Source organism: Balaenoptera musculus, chromosome 7, assembly GCF_009873245.2.
Source record: "Balaenoptera musculus isolate JJ_BM4_2016_0621 chromosome 7, mBalMus1.pri.v3, whole genome shotgun sequence".
Taxonomy (NCBI): Eukaryota; Metazoa; Chordata; class Mammalia; order Artiodactyla; family Balaenopteridae; genus Balaenoptera; species Balaenoptera musculus.
In genome coordinates, this window is record NC_045791.1 from 2,171,668 (window position 1) to 2,190,816 (window position 19,149).

The 19,149-nt window shown below is 40.7% G+C and overlaps 1 protein-coding gene across 4 annotated transcripts in view; it reads left to right on the top strand.

Moving 5' to 3' along the window:
• HERC2 (HECT and RLD domain containing E3 ubiquitin protein ligase 2) overlaps window positions 1-19,149 on the top strand; it is a 219,079-nt gene that overhangs the window by 47,611 nt on the left and 152,319 nt on the right. For all 4 annotated transcript variants that reach the window (XM_036856965.1, XM_036856964.1, XM_036856963.1 and 1 more), the window contains 8 exons: window positions 1,332-1,505; window positions 3,159-3,347; window positions 3,945-4,096; window positions 6,139-6,296; window positions 6,386-6,499; window positions 8,130-8,381; window positions 12,452-12,645; window positions 17,985-18,185. In XM_036856965.1, coding sequence (XP_036712860.1) covers window positions 1,332-1,505; window positions 3,159-3,347; window positions 3,945-4,096; window positions 6,139-6,296; window positions 6,386-6,499; window positions 8,130-8,381; window positions 12,452-12,645; window positions 17,985-18,185 — 1,434 coding nt within the window. The remainder of the gene's footprint in view (window positions 1-1,331; window positions 1,506-3,158; window positions 3,348-3,944; window positions 4,097-6,138; window positions 6,297-6,385; window positions 6,500-8,129; window positions 8,382-12,451; window positions 12,646-17,984; window positions 18,186-19,149) is intronic.

Below are 19,149 nucleotides of genomic sequence, written 5' to 3' on the forward strand. Positions count from 1 at the left end.
CATTTTGGATTGTGTGTATTAGGAGCATGTTTCTTCACATATATCAGCTCGTGCTTTTAGAGAGATCCATCTGCTGCCTTGCTGGCCATGCAGTTTTCTTTCTGCTGCGCTGGAGCCCCTGAGCCCTTTGTGCGTTTAGCGCTTTTGTGTCCCCAGCAGCCAGTCGTGTTGTGGTTAGGCTGTGATGGGGCTAACCGAGTTAGTAGCGGCATGAAGATGGGTAAAAATCCTGATGATATTTCAGAAAGAAAGTATGAGAGTCAGGTGCGTTCTTAGGGCGCCTGCGGCGATCACATGGGGCCGTGGCGCAGGAGCGAGGCTCGGCTGGCCTGGGAGGGAGCGCGCGTCTGGTTCAGAGGAGCTGCTCGGCCCTGACGCCTCACTCTGTCTGCGTTGAGGGCAGTGACTGCGGGTTGGTTTTGACCCTTCCAGGGCCCAGGCAAATCTTCTCTTCCCGCTCTGTCCTCCTCCACGTGCTGTTTATGGACAGCACCTCCATTAGCCAGCAGAAGCTGCGTGGGCGGCATGGAGCCAAGTCCGAAATGCACACTTTCAGAAAAACATTGGAAAAAGAGCGTTGAAAATAGCGACTCACTTTGTTGGCCCTTCCTCAGTGCGGGGCACCGCGCAGAGAATGTCACGTAAGGCATCACTGTGTTTAGTCCCAGGAAGCTGAGGCTGGTGGCAGAGCAGGGCCTGTCCGGCTCCACACCCCTGGGGCTGCGGCTTTTTAGAGGTACAAGTTTGATCTTGCAGGCCTTTTCTGGAAAGACTTAGCTATTCCGTTATGAACTTTCAGCCTAATTATTCTTTCACTTTGCAGTCTTTAGTGATAATAAGGCTATTCTGGCTTCAGAAGAATTAGAATTATTACTTAATGTGCAAATAAAATTAGGTTTTCTGATGAGTGGGCAGCATTTAGATTAAAGTAAGTGGCTTTCGTTTTCAGTTTTCAAAGCCACGTTGAGGTACAGTGCTTTGTTCCCAGGAAGATTGCTCTGAGCTCTTTCGAGGGTCCTTGGGGTAGTGAACCTGAGGATGGTCGGGCTGTGTCATTTACCTGTGTGGAGTCGGCACACAGGTGGCGGATGTGCGGGTGTGTGGAGTCGGCACACAGGTGGCGGATGTGCAGGTGTGTGGGCACCACTGTGTGCGGTGCGTGTGTAGATCTCAGTGCATCAGCAACACTTCTTACTCGATAGCCAGAACGGGGCAGGGTTACAGATCATGTCTAACTGTGAATACCAAAATACAAAGCGTGGTTAAAGGCTAACTGTGTTACTTTAAGTTTTCCCAGTTTCTGAAGATGTTTCTTTGCTTTTCTTTTCTAGCTTCTGTCTGGCCCTCTGAGCCCCAATGAGAGCTTCCTGAGGTACCTCACTCTTCCGCGAGACAGCGAGCTTGCCATAGACTTACGACAGACCGCGGTTGTTGTCATGGCCCACCTGGACCGCCTGGCCGCCCCCTGTATGCCGCCTCTCTGTAGCTCTCCGACCTCTCATAAGGTCAGTGCGAGAGCATTGTTTATTCTCTGTGTGTATGTTCCTAGGTTCTCATTCTGTACCTGTGTGGAGACTCACCTTCTCTGCTGTTGGGGTGGATTTGGCTTTCAGCTTTTAAACCTATATACGCTTTAAGGCGTCGTTAGCGGACCCAGTGGGCGACGAGCAGGCCGAGGCACATGGCGGTTCAGGACCCGTCGCGTGTCCCAGGGTCCAGGTTCAGGGGCACATCCCTGGAGCACTCTCCTGCCTTCCCACAGCCATATGCCAGGCTGCCTTCCTCAGGAGAAGGGGAGCGACGTGTTTGACACTAAGGTGCAGGCCCACGGAGGACCTGACGCAGACGCACCCGGCCGTCACTACGCTGACCCACTGTGTGGGTGAGAAGGCTGCCGTTTGGAGTGGTACCGAACCTGGCCAAGGTCACGCAGAAGAATCCTGGTTTTGAATCCAGATTTTTCTAATGGTTTTCTTTGTTTGTTTGTTTTGGCAGCATACGTACTTTTATTTATTTATTAAATTAATTTTTATTGGACTCTAGTTGATTTACAATGTTGTGTTAGTTTCTGCTGTACAGCAAAGTGCAGATTTTTCTAACTTTTAATGCTTTTTTTTTTTGGCTGAGCCATGTGGCTTGTGGGATCTTAGTTCCCTGACCAGGGATTGAAGCTGGTCCCCGGCAATGAGAGTGCAGAGTCCTATCCACTGGACCGCCAGGGAATTCCTTCTAACTTTTAATGTTTAATACGAGGAGTATTTATTTTGTTTTGCAGTTATTTATGTTTTCCAGATAAGTAATACATTCCTATGGTTCAACAATAAAAACTAAATGCAGAGACGCCCTGTCACTTCCTCTCCCACTGCCTCCTCACCCTCAGTTTCCCACCTTTGCTGCTTACGCTTCTGGTCTCTTATGCATCCTTTCAGTTCTCTCAGTGGTATTGTATTATATCACTTCTGTAGCTTGTTTTTTCACTAAGCCGACTGCTGAAGAGCTCTCTGTATAAGTAAACAGAGCTTCTCTCTTTATTTTTAAAAGAAACTTAGTGTTCCACGTGTGGATGTATCATGATTTTTTAAAATCAATCTCCTATTGGTGGACACTTGTGTTGCCAGAAGCTTGCTACTCAGGTAATGCTGCAATGGCTACCCTGTACCTTTGTTCCTCTGTGTGTGTGCACGCATCTGCAGTGGTGATGTACCCGATGTGGTGGACACGTGAGCTGATTATCCCCGAATTGCTCTCACGTGGCTTCATTCCTCTCACCCCCACCAACAGCAGGGACACTTGTCTCCTACGCTTGTGCTTAGGCCTTCGGGTCCCTGCCTGTAATGGCAAAGTGGTAACCTGATATGGTTTGAGCATTTTAAAATATGTTTCAGGTCTACTTGTACTACTTTTTAATGGGCTCTGTTAAAGTGAAATGCTGTGGAAAAGAAACCTGTTCAGTTACTTCATCTTACCTGCTAACTGAGGCAATATGGGGTATTCTTAGTTATTTTGATGTTGTGAATCAGCTTCTTTCTTTACTTGCTTTATTTTTATCTTACTGTATCTCATTGTTACTCCTTGCATGAATTATTCTTTCTTTTGTCTAAGAAAGAAATTTTCTTGCTGATATAAAGAAAATGTTTGCTTACTTTGTCATCTGACAGGGATCATTGCAAGAGGTCATAGGATGGGGGTTAATAGGATGGAAATACTATGCCAATGTGATCGGTCCACTTCAGTGTGAAGGCCTTGCCAACCTGGGGGTCACACAGATCGCCTGTGCAGAGAAGCGCTTCCTGATCCTGTCGAGGAATGGCCGTGTGTACACGCAGGCCTATAACAGTGACACGCTGGTAGGTGCTGGGGCGGGTTGGTGGAGGGGCTCTTTGCTACGGATGCTGTGCATCTTGTCTTTCTTTATGTCGGTTGATTTCTGAAGATGTATAAGCACTTGCTCATTGTATATTACGAGTTGTGTTTGCAAATTTTAATCGTGGTCATTATTGTCAAGATTGCGGGGGCAGAATTTCTTAGTTTTTAAGCTCAGGAGCCCCTTCCAGTGCCATTTACTGCCCGCTGTTGTTCCCGTTTGTAAACCGTAACGTCGTTTCACCTTGGGGGCCAGGAAGGTAACAGATGAGGCAGTCGTGGGGTTGGTGGCAGGTTGGGCACGTTCCTGTTAGAGGAAGGAGCTCTTCACCTCTAGCTGCAAGTTCCCTGTGCAGGGGTGGCCTAGCCATGCCCCGGAGCACGTGGAGGCCGCCCGCCTGGTGCTGTTCTGTTGGTGCTGGGCAGAGTGACAGGACAGGTGGCCTGGCAACCACCAGAGGCTCATGTTCTTTCAGTTCGAGAGGAGTTTGTCAACGTAAGCTACACGGTTGAGGCGAGTCATGCTGTTTTCTTTGTCCTTGGACTGCTTACTAATTTTCTTCCTGTTTTTACCTTTTTAGGCTCCACAGCTGGTCCAGGGTCTTGCCTCCAGAAACATTGTAAAAATTGCTGCCCATTCGGACGGTCACCACTACCTGGCCTTGGCAGCCACCGGAGAGGTGTATTCCTGGGGCTGTGGCGATGGGGGACGTCTAGGCCACGGGGACACGGTGTATGTACAGCCTTTTCCTGTAACTGACACACTCTTCTTTTGTGCTGCTGTAGCCAAAATAGGGTGGAAAAGAAAAGTGTGGTGAGGTGTTTTGCAGCTGCTCAGACATGTAGGGCTAGGATGGAGAGGGCTGCCGCGGTGGATCAGCGCTCCGGTGACACTGGGCAGTTCTGCCCACAGCACAGGGAGTGACGGCAGCTGGCCTTCGTGTTCCTCTCCCCCGGCTTTTGCTACTCTTTGCTACTCCTGTTTTAGCTACCCACGCTGCACCCTCACCGTGGGGTTTCCTAAACCAAATCCCACACTCCTCTGCCTTCAGTTACAATCTCAACACATCTCTGTCGGATAAGGTCCTCGTTTCCTTGAGCCATACTGTCGTTTTCCCAGCTAATAAAATCAAGAGTTTCCTAATACCTTATTTTGCGGAAGCTTTTGATTATCGTAAGAGACCAAGAAATAAAACAGAATGGTTGTTCTGAATGCAGGCTTGTGAAAAGAAAGAGTTCTGATGGCTGCCTCAGAATCACAGGAGCCCTTTCATATGTTGCTGTTGTGAGTGGAGCCTTAGGCTGAAATTGAAGATGCGGCCCCATTTCAAAGTGGTCAGAGCCATGAGTAGGGAGTGGGCAGCAGCAGTCGAGAGGAGACTGCCCCGTTCTTGCTGGGGTGGAGGTGGACATCCCCCAGGAAGGATCCCAAACCGTGAAGAAAGAGTCTTGCATACTGGGTGTTAGCATTCAGCAGACTTGATATTCCAAACTTGACAGTGTTGTAGGGAATTCAGACAAATGTGGTAAAATGATAGTGAAAAAAAGGAATGATAAGTACAGAACTTAGAATTGTTACTCTCAGGTTAGCAGGGGGGCAGGATTAGCATGGAGCACACAGGATTTGAAAGGGTTGAGGTATAGGATGGAGGCATTAGTCTTTTTACTTTTTTTATGTTATATATAATTAGTATGCATAAAATATGTTGTAATAAAATAATACTCAGTTGAAGTTAAGTGCTAGGTTGACTAACTTGTCCATTGCTTGAGGAGTTGAGGGAAGGAAAGGAGACCAATGCGAAGGGCAGGAGTTGCAGAGAAACTTTGGTCGGGGGGGTTTGAAACTTGAGCTGAATGGAAGAAGGGGGAAGTGGTACCAGAGTAGAGTCATTTGTCCCCCTTCCCGTGTGTGCCCCTGCCTCTGTGTGTGTTTATTTTGCAGAATAGTGGGTCACAAAGTGAGCGAACTGTGTCTTTGGAGAGGCTAGAGTGGGTGTTACCAATCACATCAGACAGTTTTTAGATTATAAGCATCCGGCATTTTGCTAATTTTGAAAGTGAAGAATCAACTAGGGAGACTTCTCCCCAGTTCATCCTTGCTGTTTCCTACTTTTCGTTTATAAAATATAGATTGCAGTGTGATTAGTAAACCTTGCTCCGTCATTCCTTCTCATTTGTTTAACAAATACGTATAAATTTCAACCATGAGTAACGAGATTTACAAATTCATCAGCTTCCCCTACACAGTCTGGTGAGCTTCACAAATGCATGCCGCTGGGAGCCACCGTAAATGAGACGCGGAGCACTTCCATTACCCACCTCCCAACCCCCCCCTCCCTTTCGTTCTGCCCTTTTGCAGCCAACCCCTGCTCCCCCCTTCCAGCTCCTGGTGACCACTGACCTGCCCTCTGCCACTTGGTCGTATTCTGTCTCTGCTCTGTCAGTGAGCTTCATCTTTCCCTGTTGCTGAGTGCTGTCTGTGGATAGGCGGCCACCATTCAGACCACTGTGGCCACAGCTGCCGTGGACTTGATCACCCGTGTCTTTAACAGACACTGTTGTGATAGTCTGCTGGATGCCATGCTTGGCATTAGGTGCCCACTTAACAAAGAATCATGGAGGTGGTAGGTGTTTGAATTCTGTATTTCTTAATTATTTCATAAGGCACCTGCAAGGTGAAACTGTCTTTCAACGCTCTGATAGTTTATTCCCAGGAGTGTCACTAATAGGAAGGTCTCAGAAGGGCATTCACGTTTGTTCCTCTTCTCTCCACAGGCCTCTTGAGGAGCCTAAGGTGATCTCTGCCTTCTCAGGAAAGCAGGCCGGGAAGCATGTGGTGCACATTGCGTGTGGGAGCACGTACAGCGCGGCCATCACTGCCGAGGGCGAGCTGTACACCTGGGGCCGGGGGAACTACGGCCGACTGGGCCACGGTATGTCTGCTGTGAGTCAGCTGGAGCATGCAGCATGAGGCTGCCTCTTCTGAGGGACTTGCAGTAACAGTAGTCCTATCTTTTTGAAGGCTCCAGTGAAGATGAGGCCATTCCGATGCTGGTGGCTGGGCTCAAAGGGCTGAAGGTCATTGACGTGGCATGTGGGAGTGGTGATGCTCAAACCCTGGCTGTGACGGAGAACGGTATGTGGGGCACCGCTGCCCTGGACAGGCTCTCAGGATGACGAGGGCCGCTCTCCTAGAGGGAATGAGCTTTGGAGTCTTTTTTTTTTTTTTGGCTGCACCACACGGCTTGTGGGATCTTAGTTCCCTGACCAGGGGTTGAACCTGGGTCTCCTGCAGTGGAAGTGCAGAGTCCTAACCACTGGACCGCCAGGGAAGTCCCTGGAGTCTTTAAGTGAGTGTGCACCTCAGTGTCTTCAGGAGAGGTAGAGAAGCTATGGGACTTCTAACTTCTGTTACCCAGGGCCAGAGAGCTACCAGCCTTCCTGTTTGGGCATTTTACTTTTTAACAAAGAAATGAAAATAAATGGAACAGTTGACGTTTTAAGTCGTTTCTGTTTATTATGATTATATTTCCTAATGTTCAGCCACCCTTGATTCCCTGTGGTAAATCCTGCTTAGTCTTTGTGTATTCACAGTATGATACTTGTTTTGAATTTGTTTTATATTTGTGTTCATTAGTGAGATTGTACTCATTTGACACTTTTTGAGGATATATTTATCAAGTTTGATGTCCCTCCCCCCGCCACCGCACTGCACGGCTTGTGGAATTTTAGTTCCGCGACCAGGGATTGAACCCTAGCCCTCAGCAGTGAGAGGGTGGAGTCCTAACCACTGGACTGCCAGGAATTCCCAATGTTGATTTCTTTTTTTATAAATTTATTTATTTTATTTATGTTTATTTTTGGCTGTGTTGGGTCTTTGTTGCTGCGCGCAGGCTTTCTCTAGTTGCACCGCGTGGGCTTCTCATTGCAGTGGCTTCTCTTGTTGCGGAGCATAGGCTCTAGGCGTGTGGTCTTCAGTGGTTGTGGCTTGCGGGCTCAGTAGTTGTGGCTCGTGAGCTCTAGAGTGCAGCAGGCTCAGTAGTTGTGCACAGGCTTAGTTGCTCCGCGGCATGTGGGATCTTCCTGGACCAGGGCTTGAACCCGTGTGCCCTGCATTGGCAGGTGGATTCTTAAGCACTGTGCCACCAGGGAAGCCCTCGATGTTGATTTTTTAAACTGTATTTGTCTTTCAGTATTGTGGGGGTCTGTCCTTCGAATCGTGGGGTCTGTCAGGATTAGCTGGGAGCCTCTCAGCCTTGCTCTCCCACAGAGAGCAACTTTATTTTATCCCTTTATGTAATATTTAATTAAATTACACTAACAAGTGTTATTGGGAATAAATACAATTGTACGTTTGACTTGTGGTCAACACAACAAGAGGGGTGTGCAGGCAGGCCCAAGAGTGGTGTGCAGTGGGCCATGGGCCCAGTTGCTGTGTTTTATAAAGGAAGCAGTGGAGCTTTCGCTTTGTGTTTAGTGATTAGTGGAAGCAGTATCATTGTGCCCAAACTAGCAAGGGTTAGGACTTTATCATTCATTCAGTTAAAACAGGAAGAAAACTCAGCTTTCCATTTCTTAATTGCTTCTCTATCAAGCTGAAGTAGAAACTAGATTTCATTTGGTCAGTAACCACCTGTGTAGTGTCAGCTATATACATTAGTGGTCTAGATTGTTGTGTGTTATTGGCTATGTTGATTATTTGCAGACATTTAGAAGTTTTATTTAGATGTACAGTTATTTTTACTCCAATAACTTGTATTTTTTAGGTCAGGTGTGGTCTTGGGGAGATGGTGACTATGGGAAATTGGGCAGAGGTGGTAGTGACGGCTGCAAAACACCAAAGCTGATTGAGAAGCTTCAAGACTTGGATGTTGTCAAAGTCCGATGTGGAAGTCAGTTTTCTGTTGCCTTGACAAAAGATGGCCAGGTTTATTCATGGGGAAAAGGTGACAACCAGAGACTTGGGCATGGAACAGAGGAACATGTTCGTTATCCCAAACTCTTGGAAGGATTGCAAGGTGAGTGCAAAATGTAAACTTTTGAAACCATTTGAGGCAGTTGTCTTTAGTAATCTTTTAAAGTTTGCAGGTATTTTTCTTTACCTGACATCAGTGAATGACACATCATTAGAAGCTTTTACCCACATTTGGATAAGTATAGATAGTAAGTGGAAAGTGGTTTGTCTGTATTAAAAAGTGACCTAGAATTATTCTTATCAAATTTAATTTGAAACTTTTAAATTTTACCTGTGTTGGAGAGTTCTTTTTTTTTGTTTGTTTGTTTTTTCTTTTTTATTGGAGAGTTCTTTTTTGTGGCAAGTACCCATTCATTACTCATTAAGCTGGCCTCAGTGAGATTAACTTCTGTTTGGTGAGGTTGTCTGCTTGCTGTGGATATGCATGGTGTTATGGGAGCAGAGAGGGAGATGGGGTTGGGTCAGCCTGGAGTGTTCTTGTTTGAACTTATCCTTGATGGATGAATCTTCTTGTTTGGTTTCAAGGGTGTCCAGCATGCATTCTCAGCAGCTGGGAGGAATGGGAGCCAAGGCATGTAGGTGTGATTTACAGGTGTCTTCTGAAGTATGGGAGAGCTTGGTGATAAGTGTACCAGGTGGGGCCTGTAGTGCTTTAATCTCTACACTACAGGGGGTGGGCAGGCTGTTTTTTAATGGACCAGACTCTATGTATAATTTTAGGTTTGAGGGCCTTGTGCTGTCTCCTAACTACTCAGTCCTGCTGTTGTAGCCCCAAAGCAGCCGTAGACAATATGAAAACAAATGCGCCTGTGTTCCAATACACCTTTATTCACAGAAACAGGCCTTGGGCTGCATTTGACACAAGGGATGAAGTTTGTTGGATTGCTGTGCTGGATTCTCCTTTATGTTTTTGCTTTTTTGTCAAGGGAGTTTGGAAGTGAGCCTTTTAATTGGGACTTGCCAGTTCCTTTCCCCAGCATTTTTATTTTAAAGCATGTTAACACTTTGGTGATTAGAAGTTTTGTGTGCTCATCTGGTGTTTATTATTTTCTAAGTATCTGAGATAAGTTATAGAATAATACAATTGGTTGTTTATTATGGAGCTGTATTTGAATTTTATTTGCCTTCTTGTTTATATTCCTTTCATTTAGTAGAGGAAATAACTTCCTCAGCGACATTAATTAGATACAGAGGTAGCGTACTATGAGAGTATTTAAGTGACTGTTGATACGTACAGTCATTTGGTAGTTTTTAAAATAGTCTCTTTGGATAGAATTGTTTCTCTTACTACAGTAGAGTTCTTTCAGCTGAATTATTTTTTATGTTGACATGTCTGAAAACACCCCTTGTGTTGGTCATGTTAGATCTACTAATAAGCAAAAATACAGTACTTTGCTAACACTATTTAAATAGAGAAAATATATTTTACACTTACATCATTTAACTTTGGAGAGAAATAGATTTTGTTTAACTTTGGAGAGAAATAGATTTTGTTTTAGAAAACTTTCTACTGAAAAGTGTATTTTGACTTTCACCAAGATAGACCCAGCCTGGGCCATAAAACACGCCTTAACAAATTTAAAAGAAGAGAAATCAAACAATGTCTCCTCTCAGACCACAATGGAATTGACTAGAAGTCAGTAACAGAAAATTAGCTGGAAAATCCCAAAATACATAGAGATAAAACAGTACACTTCCAAATAACACATAGGTCAAAGAAGAAATCACAATAGAAATTTTAAAATATTTTGAACTAAATGAAAATGGAAATACAACTTCTCAAGATTTGTGGGATGCAGTGAAAGCTTAGACGGAAATTTATAACATCGAATGTATATATTAGATAAGAAGAAAGATCTAAAATCAGTAATCTTTCTGTACAGCAAAGGAAACCATCAAAGAAATGAAAAGGCAACCTATGAAATGGGAGGAAATATTTGTAAGTCATATATTTGATAAGGAGTTAATATCCAAAATATATAAAGAACTCGTACAACTCAACAGCAAAAAAACCCAAATGATCTGATTAAAAAATGGGCAGAGGATCTGAATAGTCATTTTTCCAAAGAAGACATAATGATGGCCAAGTACATGAAAAGATGTTCAGCATCACTAATCATCAGTGAAATACATTTAAAAACAGTGAGATATCACCTCATACCTGTTAGAATGTCTGTTACCAAAAAGACAAGAAATAACAAGAGTTGGCAAGGATGTAGAGAAAAGGGAACCTTTGTGCACTGTTGGTGGGACTGTAAATTGGTGGAGCCACTCTGGAAGACAGTATGGAGGTTCCTCAAAAAATAAAAATAGAAATACCATGTGATCCAGCCATTCCAATTCTGGGTATCAAAAACACTAACTTGAAAAAATATCTGCATCCCCATGTTCATTGCAACATTATTCACAATAGCTAAGACATGGATACAACCAAAGTGTCCATTGATGGATGGCATATAAAGAAAATGCATACACACACACACACACACTCAGACGCTATGAAAGGCTGGTTCAGTGTTAAAAAAGATCAGTTAATGTAATCTATCAAATTGACAGATGAAAGAAGAAAAATCACATGATCATATCAATAGGTGCAGACAAAGCTTTTGACAAAATCCAACACCCATTCATGATTAAAAAATACTTTCAGTAAACTAGGAATAAAGGAGACTTCCTCAACTTGATAAAGACAACCTATAAAAATCCTACAGCTAATGTCATACTTAATGGTGAGAAACTCAAAGCCTTTCCACTAAGATCAGATACAAGGAAAGGATGTCCCGTCTCATGATTCCTTTTCAGAATTATACTGGAAGTTTTAGCTAATGCAGTGAGACAAGAAAAGGAAATAAAAGCTATACAGATTGAGAAGGAAGAGATAAAACTGTCTTCGTTCACAAATGACATGATTGTTGATGTGGAAAATTTGAAAGAATTGACCAAAAAACCCTCCTGGAACTAACAAGGTTGCAAGATGGTTGCAAGATGGTTACTATGCCAAAGTTAATTGTTTTCTTACATACAAGCAGCAAACAAATGGAATTGAAATTAAATACACAATACCTTTGTATTAGCATCCAAAGAATGAAATACATAGGTATAAATCTAACAAAATATGTGTGAGATCTGTATGAGGAAAACTACAAAACTGATGAATGAAATCAAAGAAGAACTTTATAAATGGAAAGATATTCTATGTTCATTGATAAGAATACTGAATATTGCCAAGATGTCAGTTCTTTCCAACTTGATCAATAGAGTCAATGCAATCCCAATCAAAATCCTAGCAATTTATTTTATGGATATCAAAAAACTGAGTCTAAAGTTTGTGTGGAGAGGTGAAAGACCCAGGATAGCCAACACAAAATTAAAGGAGAAGAATGAGTGGGAAGACTGATACTGCCCAACTTCAAGACTTAACTGTAAAGCTACAGTGATCAGGACAGTATGGTATTGGCTAAAGTATGAACTAATAGATCATTGGAACAGAAGAGAGAGCTCGGAAATAGATCTACATAAATGTACTTAAGTGATCTCTGACCAGAGGAGCAAAAGCAGTACAATGGAGCAAAGATTGTCATTTCAACAAATGATGTTGGAAGAACTGGACAGCCATGTGTAAAAAAATAAATAATAATGGGAGACTAAACATCTGTTGGGGTAGGGAGTATATGGGAAATCTCTGCCTTCTCCTCAGTTTTACTGTGAACCTAAAACTGCTCTAAAAACATAGAGTCTTTTTAAAAAAGAATGCACTTTACATGGTTGTACATTGGGACAGGAGAATATGATCTAGTAGTTAATTAAAAGTACACTTGTCTTTTTCTGAATGACAATATGAATAAGGATGAGAAAAATGAACAGATCCATTTCATACCCTAGCATTATTTTATTTGCAGGCTGTAGGGCTTAATAAATTGTAGCTAGTAAAACACAACACCGGTTTTAGTAATGTACACAAGGCAGATGAATTGTGAATAATATTAAAGCAATGAATTATCCTTTAGAAATTGACATTAAATGCCTTCTGACCTGAGTGTCCTAAAGTAAATATCTTTATTGCAACAGAAGTCATAGGCGTGAACCTGTATCTGCATCCCTCTTTCCTCCCAGGGAAGAAGGTGATTGATGTAGCTGCAGGCTCCACCCACTGCCTGGCCCTGACTGAGGACAGTGAGGTCCACAGCTGGGGGAGCAATGACCAGTGCCAGCACTTTGACACCTTGCGTGTGACCAAGCCAGAACCTGCTGCGCTGCCAGGACTGGATACCAAACACATAGTTGGGATTGCCTGCGGACCTGCCCAGGTACTGAGTAGATGGCTTGGTATTTTGTAGAATTTTGATTTCCCGGTGTTCATTGCTAGTATGTAGAAGTACCATTGACTTGTGTGTTTAGTCCTTATATCCTGTAGTTGTACTAAACTCATTTATTAGTTCTAGGAGCTTCGCTGTGATTCCTTGGGGTTTTCTTCAGAAACAGTTCTGTTGTCTGTACATAGAGACAGTTTTATTTTACAATACGTATGCCTTTTCTTTCTTTTCCTTGCCTTATTGCACTGGCCAGGACTTCCAATATGATGTTGAGTAAGAGTAGGGGGGGTGCATCCTTGCCTTGTTCCTGATTGTAAGGGGAAGGCATTCAGTCTTTCACCATTAACTGTGATGTTAGCTGTATGTTTTTTTGTTTGTTTATTTGTTTTTGGTAGATGCCTTATTAAATTAAGGATGTTTCCTTTAACTCCTACTTTTTACAAGTTTTTCTTTTTTTTAAATCCTGAGTGATGTTAAACTATGTCAGATGCTTTTTCTTCTCATGTGATATGATCACGTTTTCCTTCTTTAGTCTGTTTATATAGTGGAATACATTGATTGATTTTCAAATATTGACCAAACCTTGTGTTTTTGAGATAATCCCCACCCGGTCATGGTGTATTATTCTTTTTTTATATTGTGGGATTTGATTTGCTAATACATTGTTGAGGATTTTTCTGTCAGGACTCTTCAGAGATACTAGTTTGTGGTTTTTTTAGTGCTTTCTTGTCTGACTTTTGAGGGTAAAACTGGCCGCATAAAAAGTGTTGGCAAGTGTTCCATCCTCTTCTGTTTTCTGGAATGAGTTGTGTAGAATTAGTGTCATTTCTTCTTTACATGTTTTTCTATGAATCCATAGGAGCCTGGGGATTTCTTTCTCAAAAGATTTTTAACCACAAATTCAATTTCTTTAATATAGAATTATTCAGAGTGTTTCCTCTTGGGTGAGTGTTCCTGGTTTGTGGCACTCAAGGTATTGTTCCATTTCATCTAAGTTACCCAGTTTTTATGTATAAAGTTTTCCTTATTAGTGTTCTCTTATTGACCTTTTGAAGTCTTTGGGTCTGCAGTGATATCCCTTCTTTCATTCCTGATATGGGTAATTTGCGTCTTTTCTCTTTGCCAGTTTTACTAGATGTTTATCCATTTTGTTGATCTTTTCAAAGAACTAGCTTTTAGTTTCATTAATTTTCCCCTTGTTCTTTTGCTTTCAATTTCACTGGTTTCTCCTCTTGTCCCCTTTTTCACTCTTCAGCTTGCTTTGGCATTACTTTACTGTTTTCTTAGTTTCTTCAGGAGGAAGCTTAGGTTGTTGACTTTAGACATTACTTCTTTTGTAATAGATAAGTGCTTGATGCTATAAATTTTCCTCTAAGCAGTGCTTTAATTGCACCCACAAATCTTGATTATTTTCATTTTTGTTCAGTTCAAAATATTTTCTAATTTCTTTCGTGAATTGCTCTTTGACCTATGGATTAAGTGTGTTGTTTAGTTTCAAAGTGTTTGGAGATCATTCTGTTATCTTTCTGTTACTGGTTTCTAGTTTAATTCCATTGTGGTTAGAGAATAAACTCTATATGATTTCAGTTCTTATAGATTTGATGAGGTTTGTTTTATATCTCAGGATGTGTTCTCTTAGTGAATGTTCTGCAAGTGTGTTTAAAAAGAGTATTTTGCTGTTGATATATTTTGCCATTATTGGGTGAAGTGTTCTATAAATGTCAATTAGATCTAGTTCATTGATGGTATTATTCAGTTTTTCTAGATCCTTGCTGATTTTCTGTCTGTTTGTTCTGTCTTCTTTTCGGGAGGGTGGTGTTGGTATCTCCAAGAATAATTGTCGATTTGTCCATTTCTCTTTTTGGTTCTGTCAGTTTTGTATTTTTTTTTTTAATGCTTTTGATCATTAAAAAAATTATGGTAAAACATACAGTGACGTTAAGTATATTCACAGTGTTGTGTTACCATCACTACTATCCATCTCCAGAACCTTTTCATCATCTGAAACAGAAACTCTGTACCCATTAAACAGTAACTCTCCATTTCTCCTCCCCTAGCCCCTGGTGACCTGAAATTTACTTTCTGTCTGTATGAATTTGCCTATTCAAGGTATCTCATATAAGTGGAATCACATAATATTTGACCATTTGTGTCTGGCTTATTTCACTTAGCATAATATTTTCAACATTGATTCATGTTGTAGCATGTATCAGAATTTTTTTTTTAAGGCTTAATAATAAAAATACGTAACTCCCACATTTTGTTCATCCATTCCTCCTTCAGTGGACACATGGGTTGTTTATCTCTTGGCTATTACGAATAATGTAGCTATGAGTATTAGTGTAGAAATATCTGTTTGAGTCCCTGCTTTTGGTTTTTTTCAGTATATATCTAGGAGTGGAATTGCTGGATCATTATGGTAACTCTGTTTAAATCTTTGTGGAACTGCCTTACTGTTTTTCCACAACAGCTGCATGATTTTTACATTCCCACCAGATACACACAAGGGTTTCAATTTTTCCACATCCTTGTCAACACTGGTTATTTTCCTTTTTCTTGTTTTTTTTAAGGCCGTCCCAGTGGGTATGAAGTGGTATCACATTGTGGTTTGATTTGCACTTCCCAAATGGGAAAGATGTTGAGTATCTTTTCATGTGCTTATTGACCATTCGTATATCTTTTCTGGAGAAATGTATTCAAGTTCTTTGCCCATTTTTGAATTAGATTTTTTTTTGAGTTGTAACAGTTCTTGTTATATTGTGGATATTAATCCCTTATCAGGTATATGATTTACAACTGTTTTTTCCCCATTCTGTGGTTTTCTTTTTATTCTGTTGATAGTGTTCTTTTATGCACAAAAGTTTTAGTTTTTCTTCTGTTGTCTGTGCTTTTGGTGTCATATATATCTGAGAAATCCATGGTCATGTAGATTTTCCAGTCTTTTTTTCTAATAGCTTCATAGTTTTAGGTCTAATATTTAGGTCTCTGATCCATTTTGACTTTATTGTCATATATGGTGTAAGATAAGGATCAAATAGATTCTTTTGCAGCTTTTCCAGCACCGTTTAAAGAAAACATTGTTCTTTCCCCATTGAATGGTCTTGGCACTTGTCGAAATCATTTGACCATATAGGCAAGGGTTTATTTATGGGCTCTATTCTATTTTATTGGTCTGTAAGTGTGTCTTTATGCCAGACCCACACCGTTTTGATTACTGTAGCTTTGTAGTGAGTTTTGAATTAGGAATTGAGTCTTTTTCTAACTTCGTTATTCCTTTTCAGTATTCCTTTGGTTATTTGGGGTACCTTGAGATTCCACATGAATTTTAGGATGGGTTTATCAATTCTTGTCTTATGTATTTTGAAACTCTTTGTTTGATGCATACGCATTTTGGGTTGTTCGGTTGTCTTGGTGAATTGACCCTTTAATTGTTGTTCAGTGTCCCCACTTTATCCCTGTTTTTCCTTGCTCTGAAGTCTCTTTTGTCTGATTTTAATGTAGGTACTCCAGTTTTATTTTCATTTAATTAGTGTTTGAGTACTATAACTTTTCCATCCTTGTATTTGAAAAAAATTTAAGAAGTTCATATTTTAGTCCCTTTGCCTTTCCATTAAAATTGAGAATAATCTAAATCTACCTTACATTTGCAAAAATATCTTGCTTAGATTTTGGTAGGGTTTGTGTTCAACCTGTTATCAGTTTGTGGAGAATTGACATTTTTGCTACATTGAGTCTTCTGATCTATTAAAATGTTATGTCTAAACGTTTATTTGTATCTTCTTGATTTCATTTATCAGTGTTTTCAGCATACAAGTCCTGTCCATGTTTTGTTAAATTTTTATCTTTAACTTTTAACCCACTTGTCTCATTATCTGTATAGTGAACTTCTTGGATGCTGTGTATAGTTGCATTTTTTTAATCCTTGTCAATCTGTCTTTTAATTGGTGTATTTAGATCGTTTACATTTACTGTAATTGACATGTATAGATAAAGGTCTTCCATTTTATTGTTTGGCTTTTGTCTGTTTTCAATTATTTGTTCCTCTATTTTGCTTCTTTTGTTTTTTGGGGGGATAAATGAACATTTATATTAGTATTTCATTTACCTTTATTTATTTTGAATTTAACTGTTTCTTTTTATAGGTTTTTTTTTTGTGGTTGCTCTAGGAATTACTGTATACTACATAACTCTTTGCAGGCTACTAAGAATCAGTATTTTACTACTTTAATTGGAATGTAGAAACCTGTTGTTTAATTTCTAAGTGCTTGGAGATTTTTCCAGTTATTTACATCTAGTTTATTCTTACTGATTTCTAGTTTCTGTTCTTGGTTGTCAGCTTAATTTTATTATGTTATGAGATCATACGCTATATGATTTCAGTTCTTTTAAATAGTTAAAATTATTTTATATCTTAAATATGGTTTATCATGGTGAATGTTCCGTGCATCCTTGAAAATTATGTGTATTTTGCTCTTTGGGTGAAGTGTTTTTATAATCGTCATTTTTATCTCGTTCATTGATGGTTTTGTTCATTTCTTTTAAATCCTTACTAATTTTCTGTCTACTTGTTCTGTCTGTTATTAGGAGGGTAGTTTTGATATCTTCAACTACATGTGTGGATTTATCTGTTACTCTTTCATTTCTCTCAGATTTTACTTTCATGTGTTTTATGGTTCTGTTGTTAGGGGTATATACATTCACTATTGTTCTGTCTTCTTTGTGAATTGAACCTTTTATCATTATATAGTGTCCCTCTTTAGCCCTGATAATTTCCTTCCTCTGAAGTCTACTTTGATATTAATAAGCCACTTTCCATCCCTTTACTAAGCCACTTTTATCTTTATATTTAAGGTAGATTTCTTGTAGATAACTGTAGAGTTAGGTTCTGTTTTCCTACATCCTGATGATCTCTGTTTGTTTTTATGTTCAGACCCATTTAAATTTAATGTCTACCATTGTTTATTTGTTTTTTGTTTGCTCTCATCTTTTTGTTTCTTTATTGTTTCCTGACTTTTTTGGGGTTAGTTGAATAGCTTTTAGTGTTTAATTTTAGCTTATTGAGTTGCTTAATTTTGATAGTGAAAAGATTTTTGAAAAACTTTTTACCTGTTTATTTGTGGCAAATGAGATGGGGTAGTGAAATGAGAGAAAACTGGAAACTGTTAGCATGTGAGTTAGATAACTGAAGGTGCTTGTGCATTTGGGACAATCAGAGGGATGAATGAGAAGTAACTTAGGGCATCTTCGTCATTCATAATGGTGAATCTCTCGTGTGGAACAGGCTGATCGCTGAATGTGTAGATTCATTTTAGGTTCTTGTGTTTCTTCCATAGAGTTTTGCTTGGTCATCTTGTTCTGAGTGGTCCATTGGCCTCCGTGTCCCTTTTGTGGTGGACATCTGCTCAATGACTTTTGAGCAGTTAGACCTCCTACTACGGCAAGTGAGTGAGGGGATGGATGGCACTGCTGACTGGCCCCCACCCCAAGAGAAAGAGTGTATGGCTGTGGCAACACTGAATCTTCTACGACTTCAGGTATTAATGATTTTCTTTCCTTTCCCTCATTTTATAAGTGTCTTATGCGTTTGTAATGATGTTTATGCATATTAAAGGGTATGGGGTTTAGCCTGTTAAATGAACTTGCTAATGAAAATTTTAAAGTGTTTTAAAGTCAGATTATGATGGAGTGTAATGTGTATGAGGCTTAAAAAAATTCAGTCTAGTTATTTTGCGCTTACCCTGGAAGTCAGTCTCTGCATGCAGGTAAGAGCGTATCTGGACTGCGTTATTACTGCTAAATTCAGCTTGTTGGCATTCATCAGGGAGTCGGTCTTGGATTTCCTGTTGCTGTGTGTGGAGAGGTGACTGGGTGAGACGGTAGGTGACTGGGAGATCAGCTGGAGGTGGTCGCCAGCCTCTGCTCTGGACTGAGAGGGGAGTCCCATCCAGGAAGCTCTGCGTCCTCCACGAGTACCTCCGATTCTTCAGGGGGAAGGTTAAGTTTAAATGTCAGAAGAAGAAAAGCTACAAAATTTTTTTTTCCTTTTTTTTTTTTTTAAGTAGAACTCTAGCTAAAATCTTTGATCATCATGTTTTTCTTTGTAATAAAACCCTGTGACTTAATGTTAAGAGAACAGTTTTTCTCACCAAAGTAATTTTCCCCCTTTATAATGTGAGGGTTTCTGTGTGACCCATCATGTATGCCTTCTGTTCCCTCCCCTTTTTTGTCTTGGCTTCCAGAAAGCACAGAACTGAATGTAATGTTTAGTTGCAAAATGGAATTAGCAGAAGTTTGGAGAGTACCTCCCTTCCCCAAAAGTCTTCTGTAGGAGCTCATTTAGCAGGACATCTGTGGTGTAGTATCCTAGTCATGGATCCGCCCAGTTTTTTGTTGCTTCCCATGGTCTTGTAGTGACATTGCTGCTCTGGTCAGTGCTGTGGAGAAAGACCTTGTACGTGTCCTAGGCTCTATTTCATTTGGTCCATATTTGCCTCATGC